This window comes from Herpailurus yagouaroundi, unplaced genomic scaffold (genome assembly GCF_014898765.1).
Source record: "Herpailurus yagouaroundi ecotype Mexico unplaced genomic scaffold, PumYag 198, whole genome shotgun sequence".
NCBI classification, from domain to species: domain Eukaryota; kingdom Metazoa; phylum Chordata; class Mammalia; order Carnivora; family Felidae; genus Herpailurus; species Herpailurus yagouaroundi.
Genome location: NW_024412429.1, coordinates 29,272,738 through 29,287,529, shown reverse-complemented (window position 1 = coordinate 29,287,529; position 14,792 = coordinate 29,272,738). Strand labels below are relative to the sequence as shown.

Genomic DNA, 14,792 nt, shown 5'->3' with positions numbered 1-14,792 from the left:
CTAGAATGTCAGCTGCAATGGGGTACATTTTCTTACAGTTTTGTTCACTGTAGTATCTACAGCACACAGACGAGTGATTGTCATTCAGTAGAAGGTTAATACGTATTTGCTGAATGAATGAACGACTTCCAGTTGCTGCCCAGATGCACCTTTCATCTGAATCCGGTTCCCCTTCCGGGGCACCCTGGGTGGCTCAGTTGGTTAAGTGTCTGACTCTTGATTTTGGCTCAGGTCGTGATCTCAAGGCTCATGAGATAGAGAGCCCTGTGTCGGGCTCTGCTCTGAGAGCGTGGCGCCTGCTTGGGATCCTCTGTCTCCCTCTCTCTCTGTCCCTCCCCCACACTCACTCTCTCTCTCTCTCGAAATAAATGAACTTAAAAATTTTTTAAATTTGGTTCCCCCGTCCTTGAATGACCAGAGTGAGCAGAAGGAAAGGCAAGAGAGAAAGCTACAGGTTCAAGACTACTCCCGTCTCCTCCACACCCCCCACCATTCCTATGCAGAGTCCCGGGTACTCACTCTACCCCCAGCCCAGAGCCCCAGCTGCCCCCCAGCCCAGAGCCCCTCCTTTCTGGGCCTCAGAATAACCGCTCGAGACAGCTTTCCTTCAGGACCCAAGCAGGGTTTTCCCAGAAAGTGCAGATGGCGTTCATTTCAGGTCTTGTACCCAGAGACCCTGCTGGCACACATGTGGCCTTCGTCCCTTCTTACGGGATCAAAAGAGGTGGGCATTAGACAATTGCTAAGGTGACGGAATCAGCAGAGGAACTTAGTGGGGTTCTCAAGACAAAGACAAGAGCCAAGGAAGAGAGTGTTGCTCCATTTAACTCCCAGGACAAGCTGAGACCAGATAGACCGTTGGCCTGAGAGACAAACTTGACCTGACTCCTCCAGCTACACCCTTTTTGCAGCTGTTTTCCCAAGACACAAGGCAGGGCAGAAGGTATGCGCAGGGGAGACAGACAGTGGCCACCGGAGCCAGAGCAGGGAGACACGTCCCTGACGCCCGTGCAACTAAAAGAAAACACCAAGTGTCATGTCTGCGACCCAGCATGTCTGTGGAGGCTTATACCCTCACGAGACCTGAGCTTCTGCTCCAAACACAGGAGGCATCACCAGAGGCTTGGAGCTGGGGGACACCCTGCTTCTACTGGGGCAAATTTGGGGAGGGGATTCTTCCTCATATCTACAGATATGCAGAATCCCAGGGAACATATTTTCCCAGGTATTGGGGACTGAACTGTCCCCCGCCCCACCACTGGCCCTAATTGACACGTAGAAGCCCTAACCTCCCATGTGACTGTATGTGGAGAGAGGGTCTTTAGGAGGTAATTAAGGTTACGTGAGATCATATCAGTGGGGCCCTAATCCAATAGGGCTAATGTTCTTACAAGGGGAGGAAGAGACACCCCCCGGGTGCACAGGGATAGAAGGCTGGGGGAGGACATGGCGAGAAGGTGCCACTTCAGGCCACGGGAAAAGGCCTCAGGAGACACCAAACCTGCCAACACCCTGCTCTTAGACTTTCAGTCTTCAGAAGTGTGAGAAGCAAATTTGCTGTTGAAGCTACTCAGTCTATGGTATTCTGTTAAGGCAGCCCCAGCAAACGAATACAAGAGGGAATAAGGGTTTGAGCGGCTTTGTTTTTTCATCGCATATGCGGCCTTCTGACACACTACATAATTTACTCATTATTGCCTGTCACCCTCTGTCCATCTGAATATAGCCCCACAAGCAGGGGGGCCCTTGTGTTTGCAGTAGTTTCCTAAATGCTCAGAGGAGACTGGCAGGGAGCCCTGTGCCACTGTCCGAATTATCAAGTCATGTGGCTCAATGCATGTTGAATTGATAACTGAATTGATAAACAGATTGAATTCATAAACAAATGAACGAAGGGTCACAGTGGCTTGTAGCTCGTTGGAACCTGACCAACACGGAAAGTGTGCTTGTGACTTACAAATAGTTATGTTCAGAAGTGTGGTTTCTAGGGGCACCTGGGTGGCTCTGTCGGTTACGCGTCCGACTTCGGCTCAGGTCATGATCTCACGGTTTGTGAGTTCAAGCCCAGAGTCGGGCTCTGTGCTGACAGCTCAGAGCTTGGAGCCTGCTTCGGATTCCATCTCTCCCCCTCTTGCCCTCTCTTTTTCTCTCTCACAAATAAATAAAAAAATTTTTTTTAATGTGGTTTTTTACATCGGAGATTTGGTTTTTTTCCTGTCTGGGGGAGGCAGGTTTCATCCTCAAGAGCCCTACAGTTCCTTCCTGTCTCCACATGGCCTGCGACAGTTCTGAGGGGTGATGACACAGTGAAAGTATGCAAAGTCTGGAAAACCAAGTATCCATGAGAGGTGTTACCTGAGCCAAAGATTCCATTAAGTTCCTCACAACTTTGTCTTGGTCTTCGGTCAGGATCCTGTGAAGAGTGGCCCGTCTCTCACTGTCCTTCCTCAGCATAAAGAATCCAGAATCTTTCTCTTCAGGGGAGGGTGGAGCGCTGTGGTCTTCGAAATTTTCGTCTGGAATGCTGTTAAGAATTTAATGCAGCATAAATCATGGTGTCCTTTATAAAATGACACATGACGTACTTCTTTCACCCAAAGTAAGTCAGGTCTTTACCCCAGAAAGAGTGTCCGTATTCCTTTTACATCTCGCTCTCCACAGGATTTGGCTCTCGTCTTGAAAGAGAAGGGATCCACCTTCAACTCCGTGTCCGGAGAAACCGAGCCGTATTCACTGCTGCTGCTGGTGTCCTCCACCAAGACGGGCACGGGCAAGGATATGCTTCTAAGATACTCTGCTTATCACGAGAGGGGGAAACGCTCATTCATGCTTTTAGAAATGTATGCATGCCAGGGGCACCTGGGTGGCTCAGTTGGGTAAGCGTCCAACTTCAGCCCAGGGCATGATCTCATGGTCCGTGAGTTCGAGCCCTGCGTCAGGCTGGGCTCTGTGCTGACAGCTGGGAGCCTGGAGCCCACTTCGGATTCTGTGTCTCCCTGTCTCTCCGCTCCTCCCCCACTTGCACTCGGTCTCTGTCTCTGTCTCTCTCAAAAGTGAATAAACATTGAAAAAAATTTACACATACTAAACACGCACCAAAAGAGAGCAATATTCATTGTCAAGTATGGCATTGCAATGACTAGTAAAATTATGCTACCTAAGAGGATGGTCATGGATCCTAATTTCTCCCCGTGCTCCATGTCCAATCCCTGCGGGGGTTGGGAGGGTGGGCAAGGTCAAGGTCTCCCAGGCCCTGAAAGGAATACGTCAGGGCTGTGAAAAAGTAGAAGAAGCACCAGACCCAGAGGTCCTGGGTGCCAATCTTCTCATTTCTATTGACCACCTGTCAGACATTAGGAAGGCAATTTATGGGTCTCAGTTCTCATGTCTATAAATAAAGGACAAGATTCATGTTTTTTATTTGTTTTTGGGGGGGAGAGCATAAGCAGGGGCAAGGCAGAGAGAGGGGGACAGAGGATCTGAAGTGAGTTCTGCACTGACAGGCTGACAGCAGCCAGCCCTATGTGGGGCTCAAACTCATGAACTGCAAGATCATGACCTGAGCCAGTCAGATGCTCAACTGACTGAGCACCCAGGTACCTCCAGATTCCTATTTTTTAAACCATGTTCCTCACGGGCTTAAGGGCCCACCTTAGCATCTCGGGGCTGCCTTAGTTGGGGTGAGTGAGTAGGATTCTGTGATTCTAGAACACAAGTTCCAAACCTGTTTTGCCCAAAACAGATGTGCTTTATCAGTCTTATATATCAGGGTTCTGTTTAAGGATTCATATGAAAAAGGGTTCTTTGCCAAACACAAATTGTGGAAACCATTAGACTATGTGATCTCCTAGGTCTTTCCCAGTTCTCAGGTACTGTGAGTCCATAGTGAACATGGGCTTTTATTTTGGAGGAGACTGACCTGGCACAGTAGGAATCGCCAACATATCATCAAATATTGATTTTAAAGAAAGTAATTTTTTCCAGAATCATCTTTCCCTAACAAGTGTCCCAATACTACAAAAGGCCTTACTAAAGAAGGCAGATATAAAATTATAAAAAAGGAAAGCCACTGTTGCCTAGAATCCCTTTTTTACCTAATTCGTCTTGGGCTGGGCTGAATCAACAACTGCCCCAGTATCAAAGACATGGGATGGTCAGTCAGCAAGTGGTCAAGTGGCCTCTCGACTCTGTCTGCTGTGACTGCAAATCAATAATGATTCGCAGCAAGGGGGGGTGGTGGTAGGCCATGACAATGATCAGACAGATGGACGTGTTTGAGAAGCACTCATCTGATTTACAAACATAGGAAAGCCAGACAGACCTTTTCTTTCTTTTCTTCCTTCCCTTCCTCCAACTATTACCAGACTCTATTCCTTATGATTCCATGTATATATGTGTGTGTGTGTGTGTGTGTGTGTGTGTGTGTTTTATTCTGTTATATATATATAACTGTAAGAAAATATACCAAAGAACGCATATTATTAATGGTAGTTATTCCCACAGGATGTGATTTGGGGTGATTGTGATTTTCTTTCATTTTCCAAAATTTTAAAACCTTCTTCAATAAACATGTATTATGTTTATAATCAGAAAAATACACGTGATAAAAAATACTTTTCACAAGCAAATATTCAACAGGTGGTAACACTGTATAGCCAAGAGCTTGATTTACCTAATGACACAATTAGTGATGATTCAGAAGATGAAAAAAAAAATCCCATTACATAGCAGAAAGTGACATTTCTCTGAAAATGTATTGCCCTATCACTGGGAAGCTCTTCCAAGCTGCTGAGTCTTAGGAAAAGGGTTTTCCAGCTGTATCCAGGAGCTTCTTTAATCACAGAATCTTGCAGGTAGGACATGTCCTACCCCTTGATTATATCAAAAATGTCATGCAGGGCCATTCTATTATTCTAGCCCCCTTGTAGCTCAGGTGAAGAAAGCAGGTGTTAGAGAGGTACCTGGCTTTGGTTCCAGCTGTAGAGAGGAAGAAGAGAAGTATATACAGCTTCCGGGGATAGTTCATCTCTAGGGAAACCATCTCACTGATCAGCAACTAGAAAATCCCTCAAGGATGAATTGGTTGACCCACCTGCTGTCACTAAATTTGTTACACTGCTGAATTACTAGAAGGTAGGAACTGAGATGAAGCTAAGAAGAGCTGCTCTGAGTTTACCAATTTAACACCACAATTCCTTATTTCAATGTATAGAGACGTGCAAATTGGTACACTGAAAATACATGGCAGGGGAAAGTGCTCACATGCGCTATTTCCCAAATTTACTTGACCATGGAATTCCCATTTTTCTGGAACAGCTCATGGACCCAGCATTTCACGGACTATATTTTAGGAAGTGCTGCTACAGCAGAAAGCAAAAGGGTAACCTCTTACTTGCTGGTAATAGTAAGGTTGCCTAAGAAGAGAAAGGTTTGTCGGGGCCCCAAACACAGGACTGCTTTCGAGAGGACATTTCCGGGAGCCGTTGTGATCTCTCGTGTGCTTTGTTTCACTTCGTGTTTACAGGAATAGATGGCAGAATGGACAAAACAGCGGCTAGCTTGGCCAAATACGGACTCAAGGCTTGGGAGCACGGTCTTCATTGCTATTAGACATCAAGCTCTTAAAGCTAACATCACTGGTAGTGGCTAACGATCAGGCAGTGTAGACATAGGACGTTTCTATTATCATAGAATTATAGACCCCGTGCTTTTAGTTCCAGATTACAGTCTTTCCCCGGTTCTCCACTCCTCTTTGCTAATTCTCACGTGGAGCCCTTTGGGATATGACCCTGCTTTACCACCTCCAGCTTCTTCTCTTCCCCATGTATTTTAAGTACCAGCAGTTCTGAGCCACGCCCTGCTCCCTTCACACCGTGGGGTTTCACACACACTGCATTAACTCAGGTTAGGACTGACCTCATCTGGCTCCCCACTCCCCAGCCACCTGTTAAACTCAAGTTCATCCTTATTCATCGGGGGTTGCCTCACTAGAAAGTCTTCCTTGGAAGCACTTTCATAGACTGATGTCAATCACTCTGTCCCCCTTTACAACCCTCTCTGTACTGACTAAATTACACTACGCTGTTGTTGATTTATTCCTTGTGCATCTCCCCTCTAAGAATAACAGCTCCTTAAAGTCAGGAACTATGCTTTTGTCATCCTTATATATTCAGGGCCTAGCACATTTCTTGGGCACACAGTGAATGCACAGTAGTGCGTATTAGGTTAAAATGACTTACTTAATTCTCTGGGTCTATGTGTGGCAAAGGGAGAGCAGTCCGGTATTGGACAAGTCATGTCTCCCTAAGGGGGAAGGAGACCCTCCTCACCACCACCCTCCCATCCCCCTTTTGAGGGGAAGCCGAGTACAGCTATTGGAAGTGGGGGCCCCTCCAGGTAAAGCCGTGGCTTATCCTCTGGACAGAAACGGTGTATGACCTATAAAAATACCTGGGGAAGAAAGAGTCCTGCAGCTGTGCTCATTTAGGAGAACTAGGCCAGGTTATAGTTTATAGTTTTAATTAACAGGAGTCATGAAGTTCTCGGTCACACCTAAGAACAATCCCAAGCGGGATTTTAGCTGTTAATTAGGTCAGCACATCTGTTTTTGCTTTCTGGGGGAGAAGAGGGGTTTCTGAAGGAATGGCCCAGCCAGGCTTCAGCTGCACATATCCTTGCTACCCAGGAGCCTCACATGGAGGCAAAAAGCAGAGGATGAGGCTTTTTAATGGGAAATCTAGAGTTTATATCGCACGATGCACCAAGCTTTGGCTCGGTGGGCAAAATATAAAAACGAACTCACCATTTGATCCAGCTGAGAGGGCTGTGGAAAGAAGAGCAAACAGCAACATGAACACATGTTGGCTTTGTTGTTAAACAGAAATAATGAAAAAGTGCTTGGAAAGGGATCAATGTCCTTTCCAAACATTCAACCCATCTACACTCATCCCAAATAAGCACAAAAATGCCAATAACAAATGGATCATTTACTTGCCTTTCCTTTCTGAAATACGCTATGGAAACTATTGCAAGAGACAGTGTATATTTTCACACTGCTTTTTTTTTTTTATTTAACAGACAATTTTCTTTTTTTTTTTTTTTTTTTTTTTCTTGCAGAGGGCGGGTAGTAGTTATTCCAAACAATATTCTCTAAGAGGCAACAGGTATTTTCCACTGACTAAAATTAAAAGAACATATTATCTGGATGGCTTGGAAGTTTTAACAGCTCCATAATAGCCCTGTAGCTCATCAGTGGTGATTTAAAGTTTCAGCTCTAAAAAGCTGTATTTCACCCCATTATGCTGTAACCATTGTATCAGCGATGCCAGAATGCTATAGCTACTGATATACTACCTACCTACTAACCAGGTGATGAAAGACTATTATGTATGAGGCCCTGGCCTTTGTGAAATCGATGGTAAGACAGCTTCCTGATACCAAAACTGAACATCTGAGAACACTCAGCTAATGTTTACATGAATTTCCAGTGATACCTATCTATAACAGATTACCTTACTTCTAGAAAAATCTACCTTAAAGGCTGAGGGTTTAGTGACTCTGCCTCACATCCTCCTCAATGCAACCACATACCTGAAAGCTTAGGTTGCGTCTTCTTCTTTTTGCTTGAAACTTTTAAGAACTCGTCAATAAGCAAGTCGTTAGCACAGGCTCTCTTGTCGGGGTCCGGTTCAAAACATTTCAATATGAACGCCTTGGCCTCTGCGGACATGGACTCTGGGATCTCCGGGTGGACTTTAAACATTCCCACCTAAGACACAGCACAAGGTAACTTCTGAGTGACCCTCTCATCACATGAGCTCCAGGATCCAAAACTTGGTCCCCTAGCACAACAAAGTCCTTTACCATATACTTCCTACAAACTCATGCCTTTTCTCAAAGCGAGATAGGATGTTTTTTTCTCTAGGTTATGGGAAGTTTCCAGAGTGCTTTTGTAACCTCATCAATGACATACACAGAGCAATCATGTTAAGACAGTAGACAGCATAATGAAGTAATAATTCAGTCCTCAAAGTTTTAGCACACAGTAGCACACTGGCATGCAAGAAAGATACCTGTAATTGAGACCATTGTGTTGGTCCTAATAGCTATAGGCCAGGAATCATGTTTGGTTTTTTGATTTATAAGTTCCACTGAATACTCCCAACAACCCAATGGATTAAATATTATCCCTGTTACATCAAAGAGGAAAATGAGGCTCAGAGGGGTGAGGTTACGTGTTACAGAAACAGAGATCTGGGATCGAAACCTTAATTTTTTTGGCTTAAAGCCTGTGTTCTTTCCCCTATGCCATGATTTGTGAATATTTTTCCTGCCCCAAATTGCTCATATATAGAGATATTTTTAAATATTTTAAAATTAAACACACAGAATTTTTATAACAATTAGAATTTTCTTATCATCGCTGTCATTCTAAATTTTTTCAGTAATGTTTTCATGTATCAGTAAAGAAAATGTTCTAAGGAAATATTTTTTGTTACTATATAGCTTATAGAAGTGAATTATTATATAGATAATAATATACAGTTATTTATGGTTAATTATATAGCCTTTACTATATGTCAGACACTATTCTAAGTGCTTTGCATGTATTATCTCATATATGTCTCAAAAAACCTTTACTAGATAGGTACTATTTTTATACCCATCTTATAGATGAGGAAAATGAGGTACAAGAAGTTTAAGTCATTTGCCCAATGTCCCCAAAGAGTTTGACAGTGTTGAAGCCTACGTTCAAACACTTAAATCAGTGCTCAAGTCTATATTATCTCATTTAATGCATATTGTATCATAATCCCTGCACCGATGGGGAAGAGAGCAGCATTTCAGAGGGAACTCCTAGAGATGGGTGAAAAGTTGAAAGACTGACCAAGAAGAGAAAGACATTCATTTATGTCAAGAAGGGCAGCTCTCTTAGCAGTTCCCACTGCCCTTCTCGTTTGGTTGCACTACTCATTTCTGTATCAGCAGTAACCCATCAGATCACCTTCAAGCTTAAAGTAAGGCAACCTTTACACAGAAGCGGAAGGTAGGTCACACAGGGCTCATCACGGGAGGCAAGCCGCTAGAAACAGTCAGCGGCCGGGAAAGAGATAACAACTTATCAGAAGTTCTCTGCCTTACAGAACGACAGACTTGAGCTCTACTCCTTGGGAAACAAGTTCTCAGTTTAAATCTTGGGCTTGGCAGCGTGGCAGGTAAGGGCAGGTGGGGACTGAAGGGACTCAGATCTGGTCACTGCTTTGCTCAGTCCCTGAATTCTGAAGCAGTGGCCCCTGGGCTTTCTCAGCCCTATTTCCATATTTGGTGCTTCCTATTTTGGGAGGTGGGCTGCTTCCCACTTCCAGGAGAGGGCAAATAAACAGACTAGAAGAGTCACTATGTAAGAATATGATTGATGTCCTCAAAGTAGCAATTATTGTCCACCCCTTTCTTAATGGAGCCTCTAAACTCTTCTGATAGAGAAGGGAAATATTGCTTTGATTTAATATTTAAATGAATAAAAAAACGTCTTTAACATCTCCTTCCATGGAAGATTTTCAGACTATTTCCCAAAGAGCTTAAAACATCTTCCATAAAGAAGTATGTTATTTATGTTGCATTGTGAAAAGGCATCAGAGGAACTTACATGGAATCTCACTTTATAGCTGAGAAAACTAAGGCAGGGAGAGACAGACAGATCCTCAGTGTGAGGCATACACATTGACTCTGAGGGATGTGAATCTTCATGACCTTTAATGAACTTTGTGAGCACATTTAATGTGCTCACCTACGCTCCTCTCCTTTGGCCTAAAAAAATTATCATATAGACACATGGAACATCTAATCTAATAGCTTTATCCAGTGGTTTTTAAGGCATTTAAGACATTTGAAATGTGACCTTGAACATAGCTGCTTGTGGTTCTCCCAGTTCATAGAAAGGTGGTTTCCCTGTGGCCATTTCGATGATCGTGCAGCCCAAAGACCAAATGTCTGCTGCTTTCCCGTAGCCTCTTGGTCCTTTGTCTATGATTTCTGGTGCCATATACTGAAGGGTACCTGGGGGTAATTCAAACACACTTCTACTTTAGAAAACACATGAGTATCTAATGACAGCTTTAACTGTCTACATAAATAAGACAACTTTAAAAGCATGATTCAGGTCTTAGTATCTCATCTTTTCTTGTTTTAAGTTTATTTATTTTGAGAGAGAGAGAGAAAGCAGGAGCAGGGGAAGTGGCAGAGAAAGAGGCAGAGAGAGAGAATCCCAATCAGGTTCTGCACTCTCAGCACAGAGCCTGATGCAGAGCTTGATCCCATGACCATGAGATCATGACCTGAACCAGAGTCAGATGCTTAACCCACTGAGCCACTCAGGTGCCCCTCATCTTTTTTTTATGCCTATTTTATTTTGAGAGAGAAAGAGAGAGTGCAAGAGGAGGAGGGGCAGAGAGAGAGAGAGAGAGAGAGAAAGAGAGAGAGCAGGAAGCCTGACATAGGGCTTGAACTCATGAACTGTGAAATCATAACCTGAACTGAAATCAAGAGTTGGATGCTTAACCAACTGAACCACCCAGGTGCCCCAATATCTCATTTTTTTGTGTTCCATTTTTCTTGGTCATTAATAAAAATGGAAATAACAGTTGTCATAATGGATTTTGTCAGGGATATAAGAATAGTTTGCCAATGTGATCTGGTCATGAATAGATGCTTTCTCATCTAGATACTAGAGTATAAATGAGGTATCACTTTATTGGGGCCTCTTAGAAACTTCTAACAATTAGTCATTTGAGAACAACAGAGAATATATCAACACACATTTTTTGCAATTAGTTTTTCAAATACACAAAGATTCCTATTATGTATACTTCTAATCTTTCCAGAAAAATTCTAGGCCATTCATCCATTTTTTCTAGATCTATATTTCTCAATTTCTTTTTTTTATAAAGTTTTTTTTAACATTCATTTATTTTTGAGAGACAGAAAAAGAGAGTGCAAGCAGGGGTGAGGCGGAGAGAGAAGAGACACAAAATCTGAAGCAGGCTCCAGGCCCCAGCCCCCGAGGGGGGCTCAAACCCACGAACCGTAAGATGACCTGAGCTGAAGTCGGATGCCCAACAGACTGAGCCACCCAGGTGCCCCAATATATTTCTCAGTATCTAAATTGAATGATTAATTCTTCTGTCTTGATTCTTATCTCTAAATCACGAAAGCATGAAAGATTCTGAAAGCCATTGTTAAAAGTAATGTAAACCATTTTTCGTGTACTCTATTCTGTAAATCAAATATATATGGCTTCTGCTGCATGCCTGTGGTCCATGGAATAACAGGTTTAACAGATCAAAGACAGGTCTTGAGCCATTAGTACAGACAAATCACCAGACACAATGTGAAGAAGAATACAACGAAACATAGGAGATTTAAAAGGCTATGTGGAATCAGAGAGTTGAAGAGTGTGGTAGGATGGCAAGAGCATTGAATGGGGAGTCAAGAACACTTGGTTCTAGGTTTAGTCTGGTCTATCCCAGATAAACACTCAACTGTGGTTATCTCAAGTGGCTCAAACAAGAGGCTGGCTTGGCTTCTCAGAGACCCTAGATTGATTCCCCCAAATCCAACAATGAATCAGGAGTGTGAACAGGAACAGATTATTGCCACATCCCCTGCTACTGATATACTCTTACAAATGATATAATCAGCAAACAGGAACTCATCCAAGATGCCACATTCAATTATCTCCAATCCTGAGGCAGTTGCTAAAAGAGCTACTTCAGTATTTTCTGATTCATAACCAAACTGACAGACAACCTGATAAATACAGACACCTTTTATGAATGCCTCATGCATGATTTACAGATGAAACTGCTAGGCACAACTCCTCTAAGTTGTTCCCATGAAACCCACCAACACAGGCTAGAAACTGGCTGCTGTTCATAAAACCAAATGAAAGTATATCATCTTTGTCTAGTATTGTCATCTGGCCAGGTTACCCACCAGCTCTCCTCATTATGTGGCAGTAGCTCACGTTCAAGTTCACATACAATTGTACATGCGTACTGTGAGCTTAAATCGGCAACATTATTGGAGGGAAGCATTTCACCTAGCCAAGAATAAGGTAATACCACTCTTCACTCTTCAAATCCCCTACCCTTAGTAGAAAACCGCTATGATTTCTCTTCATCTATAGCTGATGAGCTATAGTGATTGGTTTTTTGTTTTTTTTTTTTTTTGTACCTGGATCTAAAAAAGAATGGATGTGAGGATTTAAGTTATACTAATATCTCAGTAGAAATTGCAACTGGTTAACAACAAAGTGAACTTTAAAAATTGGACAACTCAGGTAATATCAATACATTATGCAATGTTTCTATTCATCAGATAATATTTCAAAGAGCTCTATCTGCCAATTGTGCTTAATTATCCCCCACAGAGTAAGCGCCAAAAAAAAAAACCCCTCAGGCTTAGTTATGTATTCATATATGCTCTCTTTATTCCATAATCACATGACACATAATATTTTATATAAAAAGATTTACAGAGCCAGATAATGAAGATGTAAGCCAATCTGTACAGTAGCCTACGGAAAAAAGTGAGAGCATTAGCTCTAAAGCGCAGATCTTATACATCTGCATTCCAAGGTTTTAAAAAATCACTTTAAAATCATCTCTTTTAGAATTTCTTTGCCACTGCATCCACCCTTGGAACCACTACAACTCAGTGGCTAAAAGTGTGAACTTTGATATTCTACTTAATCCACTCATTCATTCAGCAGATTTATATTGAGGGCCTGTTATGGGCCAGGCACTTAGAATACAGCAGTGGAGTAAACAGACAGAAATCCCTGGGCTCATGGAGCTTACATTCTTTGCAGCAGGAGACACACATTAAACTCCAGCATAGTAAATAAGTAAATTATATAGCACGCTAGAAAGTGATGTGTTAATGACAAAAAAAAAAAAAAAAAAAAAAAAGGTAGTAAAGGGGATCAGGAATGCCCAGGGAGGGCTGCCACGTAAATAGGGTGGTCATGTTAGGCTCACTGAGATGACATCTGAGTTAAAACTTGAAGAAGAGGGACTTAGTTAGCCATGCAGATCGCTGGGAGAAGAGTGTTACTAGCAGAAGACAGAGCATGTGCAAAGGTCTTGCGGCAGGCAGGGCTGTGCCTGGTAAAATGAAGGAAATGCAGGAAGACCAGTTTTCTGGTACAGAGTGAGTGATTAAGCAAGTGGGGGAAGAGTAGGAAATGAGGTCGAAAAGGTAATAGACTCCGAATCAGGTCAGATTCTTGTCCACAATATTAGGACTTTGGCATTTGTCTGAATGAAACAGAAAGCCACCGAAGTCTCCGAGTAACAGGGCTTGATTTGATTTAAAGGGATCACTCTGGCTGCAGTGTTAAGAATAGAAAGTAGGAGGCAAGAGTGGGAGCAGGGAGAACAGGCTATGGAGGTAACACAGGTGGGAGATGAGGGAGGCAGCCGCGGAGGCAGTGAGAAGTGTTCCAGTTTTCGACATCTCCTGAAGGTAGAGCCAGTAGGTCTCTTTGCGGATTGGGTTGGGGTGTGAGAAAAGAGGCACCACGGACAACTCTAGGTCTTGGGTGGCCATCAACTGAGATGGGGAACAGTGTGGGCAGAACGGGTTTGGGGAGAAGATAATGAATTCCATGTGGCATGTTAAGTCTAGTTTGAATCCTAGCTCTATTACTTACTAGCTCTGTGACCTCAGGCAAGTTATTCGACCTCTTTTAACATTAATTTCTCAGCATAAACTGGGATACTGATAACTTAAGGATTAGGGTTCATGTACGAATTTCAGTGAAATATGTATGTAAACCGCTTAACGCAGGCAGGTATACTGCCAGCACTCTATAAATCCTGGTTGATGCTGCCTTCCCTCTCGCCAAATCACCAAGAAGTGGAAACAGGTCAATATCTTTCAAGTCAGGTCATCAGAGGTTGACCAAGCAGCGGTGAGGCCTATCCGGTGAGCAGATCAAGGTGTGCCCACTCCAAGCCCTCTTGACCAGCCCTGGAGACAGACCAGGCACATTAGTTACGCATGTCACTCATGTGAAGCCAGCATGAGAAGAGCAAAGGGCTCTGGGAGGATTGCTTTACTAAAACTCTTTTGGGGACAAAAAAAAAAAAACCAAAAAACAAAAAACAAAAAAACAAAAAACACGTCTTTAAGATTAGCAAGAAGATATAATTAAATTAACATCCTGCCCAAATAAAACCTCTGTAAGTAGGGATTTCCTGCCAGAAGTTACTGAGTCTTGGCAACATCTAAAATGTCTCTTGCCAAATTGAGAGAGTATGAGGAAAGAAATGGAGACACATTTAAAGTTACTAGCAGGATGGAATTAATTTTGTTCAGAAAAATACATTTTAACTGTGTTTAATGCTGTGCCCTGAAATACCCATTGCTGTGAGGGTGGGAACTGGGTCAGAGCTGTTGTTGGCTGAATGTTCTGAGAAAATTTACAGAATCTCTCTCTCTCCTTTTCTTCTTCCAGGCTACTGGAACAGATACGTGAGCAACATGGGGAGAAAGATGGACCAGAGCAAGAGCAAAGCAAAGCAAAGAGAAAAGGGTAGATTAAAAATCTGAGTTCTATCACTTACAAACAGTTGTGACTTCTGGCTGTGATCTCTCTTCTCTCTCTCAATTTCCTCACCTACCTCATGGGATTCAAAAATGAGGATACCTGGCCATTTTGCTTTCTATTAGACCACAGATTATTCATTACTTTTTTTTTTTTTTTTTTTTTTTTTTTTTTTTTTTTTTTT

General features: G+C 42.9%; 1 protein-coding gene across 2 annotated transcripts in view; it reads right to left on the bottom strand.

Annotated features, from left to right (window-relative positions):
• Window positions 1–14,792, bottom strand: part of MAP3K5 (mitogen-activated protein kinase kinase kinase 5) — a 207,607-nt gene that overhangs the window by 25,935 nt on the left and 166,880 nt on the right. The window contains exons 19-23 of one of the 2 annotated variants that reach the window (XM_040449077.1): window positions 9,899–10,056; window positions 7,591–7,768; window positions 6,803–6,823; window positions 2,617–2,797; window positions 2,356–2,524 (exon numbers count right to left, since the gene is read on the bottom strand). In XM_040449077.1, coding sequence (XP_040305011.1) covers window positions 2,356–2,524; window positions 2,617–2,797; window positions 6,803–6,823; window positions 7,591–7,768; window positions 9,899–10,056 — 707 coding nt within the window. The remainder of the gene's footprint in view (window positions 1–2,355; window positions 2,525–2,616; window positions 2,798–6,802; window positions 6,824–7,590; window positions 7,769–9,898; window positions 10,057–14,792) is intronic. The other variant, XM_040449078.1, reaches the window with a different exon arrangement.